We start from the raw sequence: 21433 nt of genomic DNA, 5'->3' as shown, positions 1-21433 counted from the left end.
AATCGGTTTATTTCTCATCGAATACTCAAGGTCTATGTGAGCCCACTACAGTCAACTCTCTCTAAGTCGAACCTCTGTTATTCGAATATTTCTGTAATTCGAACTAAAATATTGATCCCTCAGCTGAAAAGTGATTTGAATTAAGCTCTGTGATTCGAATCTTTCTCTGATTCGAATAAGGTTTTTGGTCCCTTGAGGATCGAATATGAGTCAACTTTAGATTTAATCGCTGTTGATATCATATCGGCGCATTTGCCATAGATTAAAGGTAGGTTTACTGCTATATTTTCATTCATCATGTCACCGTATTATTGTCTCGTTCTAGAAAAATATTAATACTGAAAAATAAAACACACAAGACAAACAAATTTTTGATACAGCTAGATCAAAAGACCTGATTCACTGGATAACACAAATGGTCGAAAGAACCCAGCAGCAACAACCTCCATAATCAACATTGTTTCTCATTTCAATAGGTAAAACTATCATTATGGTAGACGTTTTAGGTCTCGATTTTGTGTAAATCAATATTTGTATGACTAGTAAAAAGTCGAGTTCGAATGACATTGAGTGACACCATGACATCAACGACCTACCATGGAAATGCCTCACTTTTTTCTTTTCATTTTCATCTTCTATCGGTGCCATTTTTGACCAAGTCAAGTTTTGACATTTTAGATGTCACCCCTAAAGCCCGTTAAGTTCTTTCAGCCCCTATGAATATAGGAAGGATCCATATAAAAGGAATGCATTTTCTAAAGAAGAAGTGTTACTTCCAGATATTCAACCCTAGAGATCGACCTATCGACCTCGACGCCGTTGTGAAAGGTCATGAAAAGATGTTGAAATGAGGTTGAATGGAAATCACGGATCGCACAAACAGACACATTAGGTATAGGTGAGAATCGATTCTCGATTTTTAGAATTATTTTTTTCCTCATTTTCTAGAGATAATTTACATATCTTAAATAATTTAAATAATAATGAAAATCGTGATTAAAATCTTTTTGATTGATTTAAAAATCAAAATTCGAAGAATTTTACGTGTCAAAAATGACCATTTTCAGTATTCTTCATATTATTAAAACCACGGACATCCTAGTTTCTTTTGTTGGTGTTATTCAGTTTTTGTGTCTTTTTGTTCCTTAATCATGTCAACAAAATTATTGAACACAAATGCCACCGCCATGTTACTCACGGCCATAACTATCGTAAACAAGACGCAATCCGACGTAAAACCGTCGTTCAACGGCTGTTGACGTAACGCAGCCTCACGACTTAACATATCCGTTTTGATGGAGTCGAATTGAATGTCGGCTCCAAAAGCCGTACACAGGTGCATAATCTGGTGACTCTGTCCGATTGCATCAAACTTACCAGGAAACAAGCGCTCTGGATATTTTGTTGCCATGAATATTGCACCGGTCACGTATAATAAGGCGTGGTTGATAAACTTACTGAAGGCTCCGTACTGGCAATCGAGCTCCGAGTCACATGTCAACATTCGATGCATGTAAGGACCGGCCGCGAAAATCCATGGTATAACAAACGAACCAACACGCAGTGCGTGACGTAGCGCACTTTTAACGTGGCGTGTTGCGCAACATTGTATCGTGCTCATAAGAGACAAGATTAAACAAATCAACATTGAGGCTCTAGTGTTTCCAAAATACGGGAATCCACCGTCAGATATTAAACGACCGTAAAAGAAAGTCGCTTCCCAAGCGGTAACTGAATAAATACTAATAGCTGCGTAATCGGTGTAAAAACATGTGTGTCGAGCTTGAAGTGATAAAGCGCAGAACATGTGAGCTAATGCGCTTGTCAAACAAAAGCCCATAATACCCATGGCATTAGCAGCTAGTGGCCAATAAAAGGAATCATGGATGGACAGCTCAGTATTGAAGATGTAAACAAACTTAATCAGGAATATAACAAAGGGTAAGAAATGTGTCCAGATGTTGAACGTTTCGTTACATTTAAAAACGAACATGGTCTTGAAGCAGTCCCATGCTTTCATGTTCTCGCAACGGTAACCTTTATCAATGAACGGTTCGCGGTAATCGTTTTTGACCATGTGACTGTGTAAACCATACTTCGGACAGACTTTGTGTTCTGGACGGTTATTCTCGTAGTGCATGGTTTCTGTTGATGCCATTTTATGTGTGTCTGTTAGTGTCTCACCTGGAAAATTAATAGAAGTTAGAAGTTTCATAAGTTCTACATTATCAAAATCCTATCTTGTAACATTTACTTTATTCGGGCCCGGTGGAACAACCGTAACAGGGGGAGGCTGAAGGCTCAAAATGAGATAAATTCGGTAGGAATTTGAGAAAACCTCATTTGCTCAAAAGTGGGGAGCTCCCCGCTTCCCCCGCCGGGCCTGTCATTTGATTAATATCCGCCCAAACAGTGAAAGTTTTATTCTTAAAATGACCCTATGTTGTTTTTAAAAATAAAAAAGACACCTTACTACATTATCAAATTGGTTAGATTCCCTCCAAATAGCCAAAAAAAAAATTTTCAAAATGACCTTCAAATCTTGTTTTAAATCAATAAATGACAGCATTGCTACTTTTCAAATTGTTGCAGTACTGTGCATTTGTCTTACAGTTCAGCATAACGTTTTTGGTTTTCCGTTGATTTTTTTTCTTTTTTCCATAAAAGTAATGGCTTATCTAATTGTCTCCACTAGAGGAAGTAGTTTCTAATTACTCTGATATCATAAATTATAACACGCCATTGATGATTGACGTAGTCTCTTTAAACCGAACCTCTATAACTTGAATATCTTTTAACTTGAACAGGTTTTTATGGTCCCTTTAGTTGACAATGCCTTTTAAGCCTTTCTTAATAACTAGATAAGTGAATTTCCTTAACTCGAAAAATTTTTGCTCCCCGTATGGAGACTCAACTGTATTTAATTTTTACTGGGAGCTCTAACTCCATCTTTTAAGAGTTCTTTCTTCCAGGGTTACTAGGGTTGGCGAATGAGGGGTACTTATGTGCGGACGGGACCTCCGAAAACCGAACCTTGGAGAGACTGATTTTTGCTGAAAAGGTTACCCTTAAAGGAGAGACTTTTTGAATTTTTTTTTCGATTTTTGAAAAAAGTCATACCCTTAGAGAGACTTAATTACAATTTTTTCTCTGGAAATCAAAAAAAATCCTAAAAATCGTGAATTTTCCGACCCTTACAGAGACTAATTTAAAACTTTCTGATTTTTCCGACCCGAGAGACTTTGAAAGCTTAAAAAACCGACCCTTACCGTCCGCACATATCATCCATTTTTTCCTAAGTACCCCCCCCCCCCGGCTTCCATCCTAACGACCTCAAACAGGTTTTTCTTTGAGATTTTTCATCACCAAAACTAAAAAAAAATAAACGTTTTAGAAGTCAAAGTTCATAACTTAATAAAATCTTGATTATTCATGACAGCGCTTTGACTTAAACTCTAATCTCTGAGCAGCTTCTGATACTCCGTGCATTACACGTATTATTACTCCGTATTCACCCTAAAGTCTGGCTGGAATGATATCACGCGGGAAAAGTGTAGGAGTTAGGTCAGCGTAGGAAGAAATTTTGTCGGTGGCAAGGGCTGAAAGCTAAGCTATTAATCAGCAGCCTCTCACCAGCTTTTGCTTGTTCTGCTGCCGAGCTCCTATTCTAGCAAACGACCGCCGCCTTTTATTTACCCTGACATGATTTATGTTCTCTGACATGATTGATTAACAGACTAGTTTGCTAGTCTATAAAGGTCATGGCTCTGTGAGGGAATCTGCTCAGATTGGCACTTCTTTGATCTTTTTCATCCAGGTTTGGGGTGAATATTAAATGAGCTTTTCAAAGTCAAAAGCCAATCATAAACATAAACAATAAAACCCAGACAAGGTCAGATCGTCACACATTTGCCAAAGCTAAATTTGAATTTTTAAAGTGCCATCGCGAAAACGACTGTATTACTAACTAATATCTCATAAAACCAAAAGAGTTCGAAGAGATTGAGGTCGCTTTGCAAAAGAGAAGATAGCCTTCGCATCAAACCGATATTAAAATAGACGCACCCAAAATATAGATAGATGATTATCTATCCATTTCTCAAGTTTTCACCGTTCAATACACGATCGTTTAAAGCAAACGATCCAACAGACTAAGACATTGAAAAATACTTTACTTCCATTTTCAACCCAGCCAAATAAATCATCTTGACTTTTCTTCTTGCACTGTTCTCTTTTGATATGATATATCTTCGAAATGAGATACACGTCTTTTTTATAAAAACATCCAAAATCTTTTGAAGCCTTTGGATATTCTTAACTTTTTGAGTTTTAAGCCAAGAAATGTTCTAAACTTGTTCTTATTTTGACCATTTAGTGAGCATTCTTGACCATTTTCCCAAGAAAAAGGATGTTTGTGAGTCCACAAAGCCTTAAAATGTTCTAAACTTGTTCTTAGCATTTTGGCCATCAAAGCCTCATGCTCTTATATAGTTTGTTCTTAAAAAAAACGTTTGAACATGTGTGTTTTTTTAATATGAGACTTTCCTTTCTTGTCGAAACAAATCATAACAGTAATCGTCTTATGTGCTTATTATAACATCCTTGCTAGAAAGTGAGAGCTATTTCACGTTTTTTATAAGAACAAACTGTACGAGAACATAAAACTTCGATGGCCTAAATGTTAAGAACAAGTTAAGGACTCTAAAGCACCCAATTTCTTAGGAAAATAGACAAAAATACTCAAAAAATGGCGAAAATAAGAACATGTTAAGAACATTTTTAGGCTTAAATATCAAAGAGCATAGTTCGGACCCCCCCCCCATTTCTTAAGGAGGGGGTGACACCTTTCAAAAAAGTGAAGAAGGGGGGTCAGAAATTTTCATTAGCAAGGAGGGGGATCGTTTAAGAAGGGGGGGGGGGCTTACATATATTGTAGATTATTTTCCAGCACTGTTATGAAATTTGGTCTGTATGAAAGGAAGAAGGAGATTATGGGATCGCTCTGTACGCTATATTTTTTCGAAAATTTAGCCCAAAAGCCTTGGGGGATAGGCATTCTTAAAGGTTGGGGGATGCCAAGAAGGGGGGTCATTTAACAAGGGGGGGATCAGACCCTTTCCGCACTATGAAGAGTCAGAAACATCCCAAGGCTTCAAAAATTTTGGATGTTCTTTTAAAAAAAAAACGTGTATCGTTGATTGATAACAAACAGACGCTTGTAAAGTTTATTAAACCTAAACTAAAGGTTAATTATAATATGCTTATGAAAAGACTTTGTGAGCAAAAAATATTCGGTGATGTTGTTGACGCTTAATTGACAGGCTGTCATGTCTTCCAAAAATTACTTTTTCAATCTTATTCCAACAAAAAGAAAACAACAAAACGTTATATGACTGAAGTCAAATTGGGCTCTTCCAGAAAAAATCCGTTCATGGGGGGTGGAGGATATATTATTTTTTTCATGAATTACCCCTGGACATTTTGATTTTTAACTCCCTGGACACGGGTTATACTCCTGGACAAACATCAAATCAACCCCGTGGACACAAAAAATTACCCCTGGACATTTGAATTTACCCCCTGGACATTGCAATTTTTTGGTATTTTTTCAATACCCCTGGACAATTCATCCTCAGCTCCCCATGAACGGATTTTTTCTGGAAGAGCCCATTACAAGCTTGTCTTTTGATACAAAATTCGCATATTCAATTGTTATTCAACAGAGAGCCCCGGGAGGGGGTACTCTACCCTTGCCGACCAACAAGGGTACTGAAATTCCAAAAGTTTATAAAAATACTCTTCCATATTTTTCCCAAATTCCACCGAAAAGGTACCCTGACTACGATGGATTGATTTCTACTTTGGTGTTTATGCAACCCTACCTAGGACTCATGGAGTTAACCCACGTACCCCTTTTTTACCAAGAACCCCTCCCCCCTGGTGCATAGCCAAAAAGCTTCACAAGAAATATTTATTAATAACAATGGACTACTCGTTATTACTCCTAAATTCATCTTAAATTTTCATATCAAAATAACTAGACGTTTTTCTGTAAGAACATCCAACATTTTTGAAGCCTGAGGATGTTCTTAACTCTTTTAGTTTTAAGCCTAAAAATGTTCTTAGCATGTATTTATTTTTCCCATTTTTGTGAGTATTTTTGTCCGTTTTCCTAAGAAATCAGGTGTTTTAGAGTACCGAAAGCTTTCAAATGTTCTTAACTTGTTCTTAACATTTTGGTTATTGATACCTTAAGCTTTTATATAGTTTGTTCTTATAAAAAAAGTCAATGCATAATTTCACTTCACCCTCTATTCTTTACTTACTTTAATAAACTACATGGGTTGCTTCCTATTGAAATTCAGCCCAGTTAGCTATCATTCTCAAAAACAACTTCTAGATCTTGTCTCATTCTTCTTACACTAACATGCACCATCATTCATCACCAATCACTCCATATTTTCTCAACGAACTTCGAAACTAGAAGAAGACATTGCATTGAGATTTTGACGTCGAAAATAAAACAAAAAATGTTGACAGCCACTAAACATCTACTGATAAATGAACCAACAAATCATTCATCTAAATGACAATCTTACATTGGCGACATCATTACAATTAAACAAAAATAGTCTTCACCAAGCCCGGTGGAAGCGGGGAGACTGGGGAGACTCCAGCCTCTCCCACTTTTAAGCAAATGAGATTTTTTTTTCTGAAATTCCTAGTCAATTTCTATCTCATTTTGAGCCTTCAGTCTCCTCACTTTTACGGTTGCCCCCCCCAGGCCTGTTTACTATAGCAGCGCAACAGACTAATATCACCAAACTCATTTATTTTCATATACCTCTCATGGCACTACAAGGATATTCCAAACGGCTTTAACTGTAAATCTTAGATTCAGGATTGTGTTTATGTTCAAGAGCTACGGCATAAAGTTTTTGGATGCCAATTTCTTTTTTAGCTTGGGGTTTGGTTGGGACCGCTGATAGCCCCCCCCCTCTCAATGGTGTAAAATTCTTGATTTTAAGGGCTATTGATATGGCTTGAAAGAGCTTTTTTCTTTTAAACCATTTGAATGTCAAAAGATTAGGCTTCAACGTGAAAAATAATCGAAACAAGACGACTGATAGTCGAAAATTTCGCCTTTTGTACGATTATTAAATAGATAAGATAAAGAATCAAAAGCCCGAGGTACAAGTCAGAATCGAATAGACGAAAAAATTACCCTTAGAGAGACATAGCTGGTAAAGTTCAAAGAGAGCAAAATAATCAACACTAATCTTTTTATACTTACTAGTTATACTAGAACAGAGATACTAGAACCTTAAGATTTCCGTTTTCTCAAAATTCATACAGCACCTGACCCCGAGAATGTAGTAAACCCCGAGAATGTAGGTTTCTCATTTTTTAGCATGGTAGCCCTAACGATAGTTCAACTTCATAAAAAGTTGTTTCAGAGCATACTGTTACATATTACTGATTATTTCTGGACATAAAATTTTAACTTGAATTGATTTTTTCAGGCGAAAATCTGAATCGAAGTTGATTGGATACTACTCGAATTGAGACATTTTTTAAATAAATCCTCTCTAAATCGAAATCTATTGGAATTAAGTTATGATGATAGGGTATTTTCTTATTCCTAATGAACTAAGGAAATGTGGAAAATAGTCCATTTCAATATTTATTGTTCTAAGTTAGATATTTTGACGAAATGTTTGACCTACCTTTTGGGGTTAGTTGACCTACAATTTGGGGGCCTTCATAACCCGACATAAAAAGTCTGTCAAATTATATAAAACTTTTTTGTTGTACTTTCATAACATGAAAGTATTTCCTGAGAGATGATTAATGTTGGCATTCTAAGCTTTTACGACGTGTCCCAGACCCGCTGGGACCCCAGCCAAATCAGAAAATTTGCCTAAGTTTGGAACAATAGAATTTCTATCCCCATTGGGAATTTAGTAGAAATTTTTGACCCGATGTGGGAAAAGTTCCACCGGGGCTGCGAGGCAGGGGTGTTGTTACATTATTCACATATTTTAACACAGAATCTTCAACCTAAAATAAAAACAACTTTCTTGTCTCTTCTTTTCGTCCTTTCTTTTACTTTTCATCATTTGTAGCACGATAAAATTAATATCTTTGTTAATTTTTTGTCAGAGTGTATTTCTAAAGTATGAATTTCACTTAGAGAACAAAAATTTCCGATGAATACTGAAATTTCGGTCTCAGCAACCGAATCTTTTCACCTACATTCTGGGGGTTAAAAAGCGAAAAAATCCAATTTTCAGAATAACAAAAGCTCTTTAGAATATTGTTTTGGCATAAAATATTTCTAAAATTTCCTGTTATAATTAATTCAATCGAAAAAATATCAACATTTTACTATTACTAGATTTAAAGCCATAAAACCAAACCTACATTCTGGGGGTTAAAACAAAAATGGGAGTCAACTTCAAGGACCAAAAAAATTAGCCTATCTATCAAAAGTAATGAAACTAACCCCTGGGAAAGGATTTTGGGAGTTCAAAATTTCGTTTAAAACATTCAATATTTTTTTAATTGCAAATCTAGATCTCTCAGGTCTGATTCAAATTTCACCTACATTCTTGGGGTCAGGTGCTGTACACACAAAATTATCTTTCCAACAAAATACTAATTTTAATTGAAAAAATAAATAAAATCACCTCTAACAATATTCTGTTCTATTTCAGAACAGGTAAACTCGATGGACTTGATCTACTTTAGTCAAAGAATCTAATCTGGCTCTGACTCTTTCTGTTATACTGTTGACCAGAGGGGCAGATAATACCTGCAGACCCCTTCTATAATTATGAACTTTTTGTTGAAAAAATGTTTGTATTTTCATATTTGAGACATTCATTGTCCTTTTTCTTTTGGAGTGATGTAGAGAATTCCCCTAGTGACACACTGTCATATTGAATAGACCATTTACTACCTAGTTAGGATGTCATGTTTAATAGTTAAAATTCCAGCATCAAAACAATGATAAGAAACACGAATGTACCCTTAATAAAATAATTATGCATTAATGTGTCAATTTTTTATAATGCTGGACATCCTAACTAGCAAAAGGTCTTTATATAATGAAAAACTCAAGCATCACAACATACCCCACAGTAAGTTGGTCTAATGTCTAACTTACTGTGGGGTACTTTCTGTTTGAAAAAATAAAAAGCTCCAAATCGCTGATTTTTACTATTTATTTCTTGCTTAGCAGTCAGAGAAATAAAAGATCTTTTGTCAATACACCTTTAGGCTAACACGACTGCCTATTGCACTTATTACGAAAGCTTAAATTTATGATACCTCTATACTTCAGTAAAAATGCAAGTAAAACCAGCAGGAAATTAGATATTACCTGATGTATAAGTTTTGTTCATATTGGCTATGAAGTATAAGGGTTTTATTTCCGTCGTACGGAGCAAATAATTTCTGGCCTGAATGGCTGGAGTAATTTAATATGCAGAATTGGGTCAATAGGTCATAGGTTGACGCGTTTTCCCAAACAACTATCAGACAAATCAACCTTCCTGTTATTCCTATCTTCAAAGAAGGGTGACGGAATTAGATGAGGGGTGTCGACACAATATACCAGCTTACGGTAACACACGAAAGCATAATTAGTATAAACACGTGTAACTAGATATTTCCTTATTATTGTTTTAATGCTGGATTCAGTGGAGCTATTAATTATATATTCGTTTGGGATAACGTGACAACCTATTGACTCAGTTCCGCATATCGAATTACTCCACCCATTCGGGTCAGAAATTACCGTGAAGTCGGGTAATTTACATCAGTGGAGGGAAACTTGCATTCCCATCAAATGACTGACCAATCAAAGCAGCAAAACTTTAAAACAGATGAACTCACAGCTCTACTCTACCATTTTTGTTTTGATTTAATTTTTTATTTTATTGATCAGCCGAGTCATTCATTTGAGGGCTATGAGCCTCCACTGATGCAAATTACCCGATCTCACGGTACCTGCTTTGTATTACGAAAATAAAACCCTAATATTTGAGCTAATATTATATTGAGCGATGCGCAAGGGGATTCGCAGTCTTATGACGTGCTAATTTAGGTGAATGTTAGCGTTCCAATTTCCCGCTTGCTTGTTTTACCTGCATCTATGGACTTACTGAAGTGGTGGTTGTGGAGCAATTATTCATGCAATAGACCGTCGCGTTCGCCAAAAGGAGTATTCAACATGGAGAACGTTGCGTCCTACACAAAAGGTGTTTCTTCTATCACTTCGATAGACTACATATTCTTTCCTACAAAAAATAGAAGATCATACCTGTGTTGTTGTAGTGAAGTGTAATGTGGTGAAGATTGTTCGTTCGAAAAGTATATATAACTCTTTAAATCTATTTCAAGATCCCTAGCACTATATAGTTATGGTGCATTCACTAACTACACAAACATAAAATACTAAGTATAACTTGAAACGAATATAAATCTCTTTAAATACTCTAAAAAACACACTCTCACGAGGAATGTTTACAAATGCTTGGTTACGTTAACTGTGCATTTTGCGGTTTCAAAACACTAGGTTTTATTTTAGTCCATTTTTGGAATCTATTCGAGAATATTCTAGAAGTTTCTACGTTTCTACACCGTGTTAGTTATACTTTCGTTTTCAAATTTTTTTTCCGGGGACACCGCCGCCACGAAAAGCTATCGTAATACTTTCGCTGGGCGAAATTAATAATACCGGGTGCGTTACAAAAAAGCTGCTCTCGTAAGTTAATTTTATGGAAATTTTAAAAGAACGATTCGATTTTTCATTGGAAAGATCGACTTAAATGGGTTATTTTTTTAAATTTGGTTCATTAAACGTTAGATCAAAAGTTATGCTCGATTAATTAAACTAGCCATAACTTTCATTAAAGTGCCACCGCAGCAAAACGAACACATAGAGTTGAATTTGCTTTCAAAAGGAATGGTATTAACCCTACAATTTTTGACTTCTCATCTGAGACAAAATTCAGTCTTCAAATGCTAACAGATGTGTCAAAGGGAGTGATTTACAGTTATAGGTTCAAAAGTAAAGGCCATTTTGTTTTGGCGTCTACTTAGAATGACATCCGTGCCTTGCCTTACGCGCTTTTTTATAAGAACAATTTTATAAAAATACAATGCTGAAATTTGGTCAAAACCTAAGAACAAATTAAGAACAGCCTTTACTGAGAAGTACAGATTTCCATTTTTAACTAATATGACAATAACATTTAAGTCTGAAAAACTCCTAAAATTCAGAGTAGCCCAGTCAGAGCCATAACTTATTGGTTTTCTTTTAAAACCGTGTATCTAATTAGATATCCTTATCCTTAGCTAAGGATACTGCTCTCATATGTTACTTTACTAATGTACACGTTTGTTTAACCTACGGCGAGCGCTTAATAACCACTTGTGGTATAAGAAAAGGGAATTTCCTAGATTCATCAACTCTCTAGGGATAAGAAAAAGACAAACTAAATACCCGGGCTACCATTTAACCGGTTAACCATTTAACCGGTACAGGAAGAGTGACAAACAAGTGCGCAAAATTGTGAGCTATTTGTCCAACTATCCTTAGGCTTGAAGCTATGAATGCCATCCTCGGTCGCTTTAGCACATACCCGACACCCACATACCCGGCACCAATTTTATAGTACTGGATTTGCCATAGAAATTCCGCAACTCATGATGTTGATGGCTTAGCTTAAAGCTTCCCTCCTCAAGCTGAGTTTTTTGGGACACCAAAAGAAAGTCTTGAAAACAAAGCGATCCTTATCATCGACTCATGACCGGCATTCACACTAATCTTATCTGGAGTGCCCGTTTCCCAAGCTTTCCTAGTTTTCAATTTTAAAATTAAAATTTCCTCACATTCGGTATATATTTTGTAAAATATAAATTTCAAAACTTCTACTCACTTTTAAACTTTCTTCGCCAGCTCTGACTTGTTTGTTCTTCCTCTTTTTCCAACTCTTCACTGTTCACAACGAAGCCTTTAGAATATATGAAGTGTTAAATGATTTTCTAGTTTCTTCAAAGATTTTCAAAAAATAATTTTTCAAACTTGTATTGAAAAGATTTTTGAATTTGAATATAATATAATTTGATTTTGATTGACTTTTTTTATATATTTTTATAACCGGCACCTGCTGTCGGCTTTTAATTCTACTCACAATAAAATTAAGAGATTTGCCTGGCTCTTTACCCTCTCTTTCACATGTTATGTTATGCTGTGTAAATTTTACATGACCTCAAAACCGGAAAATTTTCAAAAAGTTCTTCTTATCATAAATAAATAATTTTACACTTTCGAAATATTTTATTCATCTTTCTTTTCAGCTTAACTTCTTCTTTTTCAATCATTTTTTTCCTTTTTTAGTTCAATACAAAAGACAACCTTTTTTTCTTTCAACGGATAAACTAACCATAGACAGTCATAATTTTGTCGATTCTGGTCTTCAGGGAGTCGTAGCATTCAAATTTCGATCTCTGATTATTATTTGCATTGTAAAAGTAGCACATTCTTTATCAAAAGAACAGCTTCTCCGATGAATCGAAAGATATTTCAAGTTTTGACTCTGCCCTGCACAGCGGTCCTTTACCACTAGGTACTAGGCTTGCGAGGTGACGGGTATGTCCGAGCGAAAAATCGATAATCGAACCTTCGAGAGACAAAAAATTTAGTGGGGTTGTCTAGCCCTTTCCGGACGCACGGGCCACTGGGTGGCCCATGAATCGTGTTCCTATATGACGCACGGGCCACCGGGTGGCCCATAGCTTTGTAAAAGATTTTAACCGTTTTCGCGCCAAAATACAATAACATGGTTTTTAATAATGATTTTGAGATAAATTTCCCGTAACCTGCAAAAAACCGCTTTTCGATATCTTGTTTACAACTAGAATTATAAATTTTCAATATTTGTTGTAAATTTACTCAGGCTAAATCTGTAAGGAAAAATGCTCAAAAATTTGAACAAAAAATCACTTTACTCAGATTCTTGGAAAGCTTTTGCATGAAATTTTTTTTACCCGGCCAGTAAATTCTTCTAAATCATATTCAAAGTTCAAGGCGTAAAGCAAAGGCCTTTTACTCTATTTCTTTATTCAAAGTCAAAAATTTTGCATTCCGAAAAAAAAATCTGCCGATTTTTCGGTCACGTGACCAGGTGTCAGCCATATTTAAAAATTTTTTTTGGTTTTTCAAAACCCCTATTACATGTGAAAAAAACGAGGTATTACTTATCGTGATATCTTTTATCAATCACTTTCTATTACAATTTTAGTGAAGCCAGTCAAAAATCAAATTTTTGTTTGCGTCATATAGCCGTGAAATCATGCGTCCGGAAAGGGCTAGCATAATTTAAGGGAAGAAAATAAGATCCAGCTGAAACTTCCTCCAGACCTTCTCTATAGGATGGTCATGCCTCAGGAAAAAATCCCCTAAAATCCCACTGGTGGAACATCCTTTATTTGGGATATTTCTTTTTTCACCAGGCAAAACCCTAAGGGCAAAATTTTTTGAAAATTTCAAACTCATTTTCAGATATTATCAAGTATACCATTCGAAAGCTCTCGAAAAACTATATAGAAGACTTTTAAACGGGTATAGCCGATTTCATTACCTAACTCAAGATAATTCACGCAGAAGATGCTATATATGGTCAATTTTAGACCAAAATGTGGCGAAAAGTGGAACTTGCGCATGAAATATCTCGAGTGGGATTTTAGGGGATTTTTTCCTGAGGTATAAGCATCCTATAGAGAAGGTCTGGAGAAAGTTTCAGCTAGATCTTATTTTTTTCTTACAAACAGCCTGTATTTTTGTAACACGACCACACTAATTAGCGTTTTTGGAACTCTTAGAGAGACTTTTCTCAAAGTTTCAATTTTCACTTGATTTTTGTCCAGATTTTTGAAAATCACGACCCTTTGAGAGAGAAATTTTCGTGAATTTTTCGAAGGTGCGAAAAAGGGACCCTTATGGCTCGCACATACCCGGCACCAATTTTGCATTTTGTCTTGTAAATTGTATTTCAAGAAATTTTTGGTGTTGAAATTTTGGCTTTTATTTGGACGTAAGAAATTGGGTGAAAAAAATGGATTTGGTTTTGGCAAAAGGAAACCTTTATGGAAATGCTGCTGTGAGGAAACTGATATTTTGACCAAAAATGAATCCATTGCATTTCCTAAGATGATTTTCACTTTTTTTTCTACGACAATCAGTTTGATCCTATGTTGCTATATTTGGATCCTATTCATCATCCCTGTCATTTTTCTTTTCCATTCCTATTCAAACTTTTCATAGTTATTCTTGATTTTTCTATCATTTTTCTATCATTTTTTTCGCTTTGAACTGACATGTGAAAACTTTGTTCCTCGTTATATAAAACGGGAAAAGCCAATTAGGAGTATATCAACAGAAAATACCTATAAGCATATTATCATATTATTTGTAATTCCACCGCGATAGTCCTAAATAATTTTGGGTTTTAGTGCTACACGCTTTTTTTTATATAAGAATTGTGTTTTTCATTCATCATAAATATTCTTTTTGGTTTACGTATTCTTAGGTTTGGATCCAAACCCCATCAAAATCTAACATGTAGTACATACCTCAAGCAAATATTTGGCTTTTTTGTGGAACCATTTTAGCATTGCTGGGGAATAATTGGCAATTTGATGGTAAAATGCTCTAAAAATAATGTAATTTTGAGGTTAATTTGCATGATGTTGCCGGTATTCTTACGCTATTCTTAATTTTTTGGCTAATTTCATCATAAATATTCTTATAAAGTATATTCTTATAAAAGAAAGCGTGTAAAACCCTTTTACCAAGGTTTATTGCAATGGTCTTTAGAAGTCAGGAGTCACCTTAAATAAAATGATTATTACAAAGATAACAGGAATCTTTTAGGTCTTCATTTTCCAAAAAGAAGAGAATGACTCAAAGAAATAGAAAAGTTTATTCTTAATCCAATATTGCGAGCTGGAAAAAGGAGAGCTAGAAATATATTACCAATTACAAACGATATATTAAGACGGTGGAGGGAGATGTGGAAATCCCCCCAAAAAAGATTGTTTTGGAAAGTTAAAAATCTCCCCCACAGTCACTTAAACGATCTGGAATTCCAGCACATTGTGAAAATAGAAAAAGAAGGCTTTTTAATCTAGTTTACTGTTTATTAGAACGGTATTCAAAATCATATTCTCCCTTCCCCCTCCAACACCCGGAGATATCAAATTTTATCAAAAATGAATGAGGAGGAAAGAGAAAATCTGATCCGTTAGCAGCTTTACTTCTCGTATTTTTGTGATATTCTGATTATCAAAGAAAAGCTGCTTAAGCCTTAAGGTGAACGCTGTGAGCTTTGTGATTTTGATCAGAAACTATTGCTACATTTTCAGTGCCTTCTGTGAGGATAATCAGCTTATACTTGATAAACAACAACTCTGAGAAGCACTGTAGCTCTTTTTGGGATCAGTAGATAAAGTTTGAATCCGATTGCTGTCATTTTTTGTCAAACCTGTATATATTGAAAATAACTAAATATGGTTTTGGTTATCAGATCAAGCGTTTCATTGGCTGCTTTAGTGTTGGGATGTGGTGAACTTTTATTTGGGATATGTGTGATCATTCTCTCTCGTGTATCATTTTCAAAAGCTGACATGTTGCCTGTTTTCACACCGTGGTGGTCTGGTGTTGCCGTATGTTAATTTTATCGTTAGGCTGGACTTAAAAAATGTTGGTTTACCGTCACCCGATGTACCTTACCTTGAACTCTGCCTTTTATTGCCATTTTAGAGATGAATTGTTTCTTTCTTCCAAATTTTCAAACCTTTAGAACCTGTATCTTGTCTGTTGGAAAACCCCATGTCCACTTTCCCTTCATAAATTTTCCAAATGAAATATTATTTTCCTGACCGACCGAGCCACCTCCTAAATCTAGGGTCGGGGGAGGGGAGGGTACGGTAAACCAACACTTTTTAAAGTGTAGCCTCACTCTATTTGATGCTGAATTTTCTTTTATTTCAAAGACACACGGTTGGCTATAAAATTTCTATGCCATGATGAACCTTGTTGGACGTATCAACTGCATAAAAAGTCATTTGCTATTTCTTTTGCTTAATTCATGATATTGAAAAATTCAAATTTTGAGTCAGACAACGGGATTTGTAACCTTCATCTACACTTGCGTGTGAATTTTTGCGAATTTTGACCATTTTTGCGATATTAGTCCTGGTGAAATATTTAAAATCAACATTTTCAACAAAACCCCTAAGAAAATGAAAATAACAAGGTGAAAAAAGGCCGGTTCGTGAAATGTTTTAGATTTTCAATTCGCGTAAAAAATTACATGAGATTTGAGAACATATTTATGCACTTAAACTAAGTAGGCTAAACTATCAACTTCGAACCTTATTTTTACAGATTTTAATTCCTGGTTTGTTGGGCGTTGCAGTTGGATTGACCAAACATTACTGTACTGTAAGTTGGTCATTGTAGAAGATTTTCTTTATCGAGCCTTTACAGCTGTCGCCTTATTTAATGGAGACTTAAAATTGCTCAGACCAGAGATTTTTTTGCCAGATTTTGATCGGCTTCTCAGCTAACAAAACATCTTTTTCGTGGTATGTCGTTTATAGCTGGTCGAGAGGAGTTACTTTTGTTTGTAGTAGAAAACCTTTGAAAATCCAGTAAGAATAAATCTTTTCTAAAAGGTGGATTTCCAATTCTTAATCTCCAATTAAAATTTTATTGACTTTTTCATCAAATATCATGAAAAGTGTTCTTTATTTCTTGATATTAGACCTTAACCCTATATTCGTACTAGGGGAATGGTTTTTTCTGTTCGGGGTTGAAATTATTGGTAATAGCTCCCGAAATAATAGAGCTTTTGGGATGAAATTTTCTGTAAATTCCTAACTTTTATTTAGCTTATTTGGAACCTAAAAATTTTCACACCTTAAGCATGATGACATTTCTGACAGTAAGGTGTCACAAAAATCGACACATTTCCAATACAAATTTATTTCTTATGTTAAATGTTAAACCGTAATTTATTGAATATTTAGGATAAAATAAGCATTTTAGACTCAGAGAACTTTTTTCTAAAGCCTTTGTAAGAATACAATAGCTATTCAAAAGAACAAAGGAAATTTTGGGTTTTTGCTCACTTTGGGCATGACGAGCGACGTCATTAAAAAATATTCTTTGTCAAAAGTTACCTTATATGTCAAGGGTCTTGTGTGCCAAATTATTCATCCAAAAAGACCCACTAGATCAAAAGTTAAGGAGTGGTACAGGAAAAGCACCCGCCCCGCCCCTAAAAGCCTAAGAAGGAAAAATAACCAAGAATAAAAATCAAGTTATTTTATTTCTATATTATTTTCCAGATGATTTTGTTCATGGTTTTCAATGTTTTGGTTTTGATCATTCACACCATCGCCATCATTTCACTGTCCATGGTCATACCTTACCTTTTATCCGTGGCCAGCCATACTCAAAGATATTGTACTTATCAAAGTGCAGAACAGCTTTGCAAATGTGTCACAGAAGGTAAGTGTTTCAATCTCTAAGCAAATTCTGACTACTCCGCAAGCTAACAATCGCATCAAATCAAAACACCAATTATAAACATAAAAATAAAATCTACAATCTCCCTCGAAATATATTGAGATTTTAGTGTATTTTAACGTTTTTCAGAATTTAAAGTTCGGGCGAGAATTGCTATTTTAGCACTTTCACTTTCTTCCATTGAATATTTCGATTTTAGAGGGGTTTGGTGGCTTCTAGGCTATATCCCAAGCCTCATTCGAGCAAATTTGAGCTTTTAAATCCTGAGATCCTAAGGTCCTAAGTCTTGAGTCTCATGTTAAAACTCTACTTTCCAACTGTAGTTTAAGGCGCTTAAAAATCAATTGTGGTGTTCAAAATTACACTGGGAACTCCCCTTTGTCTCAAATATTTCTTGAAGGATTGTAGTTCATGTTCGTTTTGAAACAAAGGCAATGTACCGTGAAAAGCACAGCTCAAAATCATATATTTACGCTGTGCTGACGAATCGAGATTCTATTCATCGCGCAATCAGCGAAGACAAAAGTAACCATGACGACCATCCAAGATCTTGGATGAGCGTCATAGTCGATATTTTTATTCCCGTCGTTGAAAACACAACTTACAAAAAGTCATCAATGCTTTGTAAAAAGAGTCAGTGATAGAGAATCGTAACATAAAGTCTGTCTATTATTTCGATTCAATTAAAGTGACATTTCCATAATTAAAAGTTTAGTAATTACTGTTATACATTTGGGGATCATGTAAAAGATTTCTTTCGAAATAAACTCATTTCAACTACACTTGGAGGTTTCTGGGGAATTCGTAAATAGTAAACTGCATACTGATACAGTCTGCTAGACATTAATATGGTAATATTTGCTCTTCATCTTTGATATTTTCTACAGTGATTAGATTGACACATGCGCGATAAAATTTCTATTATTTGTCTTCAGAGGTTACTATTTTCTTTGAAAACTTAACCTCTGATACTCAGGACAAAGGCAATGCTGTTATGAGATTAATGTTTGCTCTCCTTCTCAGAATCATTATTCGAAGATTTGACTTAGCTGACAATGTGAATAGCAAATTTTAATTGGGTCAGTTTTGCAAAGAAAAGATGAAATAAAATAAAACAGCTTTCAAAATCAAAAAGGGAGCGGTCATAAAGTATCTACTAGGGGGGGGGGGGGTTGGAGGATTCTAGGGGGGGGGGTTCGAAATTTTTTTCGAGGGTTTAGGGGGGGGGTTCCAAATTTTTTTTGAGGGTTTAGGGGGGGGTTCCAATTTTTTTTGGGAAACTCAAGAGAAAATGTAGGAAGTCTAATTTCATAGTTTTACGTTTGAAGATTTCAAAAATTTCAATTTTTTATCTTATTGGCATTATTTGGGCATCATTGCCTTGTCCTTTTGGTTTGTAACATTAAGCTAGGTGACGGAAGTAGATTAGTGGCTCTCACAGCTCATCAGAGTGGTTTGAAAAAGTACTTCTTAAAAGAAATTTGTCAAAACAAAGTGTCTTTTAGCTGAAATGGTGGTGAAAAATATTGAAATTTTCGCCTGTTGGCGCAAACCATGGTTGCGCCTCCTTAGCATCTGCTAATGTCAAAACACCTTATAACATTTCAAATTACAAAAAACAAATTCTAAGTTTCTTGACTCAAAGATTCCGGGCGTTACTTTCAACCATACTGCTCTTACAGTTTAATATTTTCAATGGAGGGCGCAAGTAAGGACAAAAAATACCAGGGGCACCAATTTCATAGTTTGCAACCCCAGAAAATTAAGCCAGGTCGCTACTGGGGAAAATAAGCCGTATTTTTTCCAAATTTTACAGAAGCTCAGAGAAAACCACTTGATGATTCTTGTCTTAACCCTGTTATACTTTAACTTAACAGGGCTAAACTATCTCCCTTACCTTATTTTGACATAAAAAACTGTCATACAAACAAATAATACTCTTTGTACTGCATCTGGATGAATTCTTTTTCGCGTAAAAATTTTCTTAGTAGGGGGGGGGGGGTGCGAAAAAATATTGGGCCTTATGAGGGGGGGGTGCGAAAAATTTTTCCAGGTTAGGGGAGGGGGTGCGAAATTTTTTTTGGATTTTTCAAAATATCCTCCACCCCCCTCTAGTAGATACTTTATGACCGCTCCCTAAATAAACAAGTTACGAAGAGAATTGAATTTGAATGTCTTTTTCTTTTCACCATAGCTAGTTATAAATGCTACGGAACTATTTTCTAGACGTTACAATAAACATAGATGGATTATAATAGACTTTTTACATTCTTTGTCGACTGGCAAGTAGGTTTTCGTACGAATCGATGTTCGTATTCAACTCGGTTGTGGAGCAATCCTTTCCAGCGATGAATTCTTCTTGAGAAACATGTTGTGAGTTGCCATCGAAGGATTTACCGGCTAATCCACGAAAGAAGGATAATTCACCAGAAACGCTGGAAGAATGATCAACATTCGAACGTTGACGTTTGTTGACAGATTCGATGACGTCATCTTTTTCGTAAACAATATCCGACGACTTTCTTTTCTTTGAATATTTTGATCTAATTGCCAAAATGTTTTCTGGTTTTGGTTTGAAAAATCCGGGAGCGAGGAAACCAGTTTTGACCAGTTGGTGATCACCAAAAAAGATGGCAACTTCATCTACTCCAGAGTTTTTGGATGCATCTATTTCCTTTGTTAGCTTTTTTAAGACAATGGGTGGAGGTGGTGGATCAAGTTTAAAGAATTTAGAAGGCCGAAAAAAGAGGTCCATTGGATCTTCGACGTCAATTTCCATCGGATCAGGTTTAAGAAGATCGATTGGTAATACGATTTGATCGACTTCCATCATTTGATTCTGATGACGAGCGAAAGGATTGAATCCAGTGGCTTGAGGAATTGTTGGTTTTTTGTTGGAAGCGAATGGGTTAAATCCAGTGGATCGAGTTTGAACAGGGTTATTTAAAGTGTTACCACCGCTAAATGTATTTTCTTCGAAATTTGAAGGTTTAATGCCAAATGGATCAATTTCGTCAACTTCCATTGGCTCAGCAGATTGGATTTCTTTATGTGTGACTTTCTTGCAAACGAAGGTCGAAACTTCACCCAAATCCATTGGTTCAGGCTCCGAAGTGAAAATGTTTGTCACTGGAACCATTGTCTGTTTTTGTACTGTCGTCAAAAAATTATTTTTTGGCGAGGTACTTTGAATTTGAATCTCCTTTTGAGATTCGACTCGTGTTTATCAACTTGTATTTCACTGAATACTCTTTATTCTTTCAAAACTAACGCTTTGAAAGAAAGAAATTCCGCAATATCTTCTCTTCACGGTAAGATTTTCTTGGGAATAATGAATTTTGAAAATTTCGAATGACAATATTTTATTTGAACTCTTTAAATTTTATATTTGACGTCAAATATTTCTAAGTGACACAAATTTCGGATTCACCACTTCTACACGATCTTGATCCTCCGAAACTGAAAGATATACTTCAAAACAACCTAGACTCCTACTCCATCGTCATATTTGCTAGAGGATCGGACCATCAAATTGTACTGTATGTTGCAAAAGATCTTCATCCTCTCCTGAAAGTCAAACTCAAAGTAAAAAAAAAACACCTCAGTGTGGCATTATTTTGTGCAATGTTAGGAAATTGATAAACAAGGGTGAAATTTTTAATGTTTCAGTGTTGAAATCTATTGTGAACTGTAATTTTTGACCCAACATCCGGCCTTTCATTTGCATTTTTGCTAGTGCTGTATATCCGTTTTTGGAGAAGCAGCACTTTGTCAATTCGAATTCATTTTGGTAGAAACGGTGCATTGTAATGATCATTACCGGTAATC

At 35.4% G+C, this 21433-nt stretch overlaps 2 protein-coding genes across 6 annotated transcripts in view; one reads left to right on the top strand and one right to left on the bottom strand.

Moving 5' to 3' along the window:
- Positions 1-329: 329 nt before the first annotated feature.
- The window catches only part of LOC136802238 (uncharacterized), a 28863-nt gene continuing 7759 nt past the window's right edge, over positions 330-21433 (top strand). Inside the window, exons 1-3 of one of the 2 annotated variants that reach the window (XR_010845980.1) lie at positions 330-476; positions 712-898; positions 17425-17587. Coding sequence is in view for 1 of the 2 variants with exons in the window: in XM_067058958.1 (XP_066915059.1) it covers positions 15580-15735; positions 16460-16516; positions 17425-17587 (376 nt within the window). In the remaining variant the exon portion in view is untranslated. Of the gene's footprint in view, positions 477-711; positions 899-15387; positions 15736-16459; positions 16517-17424; positions 17588-21433 lie in introns of those variants that run through there. The other variant, XM_067058958.1, reaches the window with a different exon arrangement.
- Positions 917-12255, bottom strand: LOC136802237 (membrane progestin receptor gamma-B-like). 4 transcript variants are annotated; one of them, XM_067058956.1, is made up of 2 exons: positions 11949-12040; positions 917-2184 (listed from the first exon to the last, which is right to left on the bottom strand). In XM_067058956.1, the coding sequence occupies exon 2, from the start codon at positions 2156-2158 to the stop codon at positions 1118-1120; it is 1041 nt and encodes a 346-aa protein (XP_066915057.1). In that variant the 5' UTR covers positions 2159-2184; positions 11949-12040; the 3' UTR covers positions 917-1117. The 4 variants fall into 4 exon arrangements, 3 of the variants coding, with proteins under 3 accessions (XP_066915057.1, XP_066915056.1, XP_066915055.1); XM_067058955.1 differs by lacking the exon at positions 11949-12040 and adding an exon at positions 10328-10340 and having other exon boundaries at positions 918-2184; XM_067058954.1 differs by lacking the exon at positions 11949-12040 and adding an exon at positions 6327-6483 and having other exon boundaries at positions 919-2184.

This window comes from Clytia hemisphaerica, unplaced genomic scaffold, assembly GCF_902728285.1.
Source record: "Clytia hemisphaerica strain Z4C2 unplaced genomic scaffold, Clytia hemisphaerica genome assembly, whole genome shotgun sequence".
Classification (NCBI taxonomy): Eukaryota; Metazoa; Cnidaria; class Hydrozoa; order Leptothecata; family Clytiidae; genus Clytia; species Clytia hemisphaerica.
This window is presented reverse-complemented; position numbering and strand designations above follow the sequence as displayed.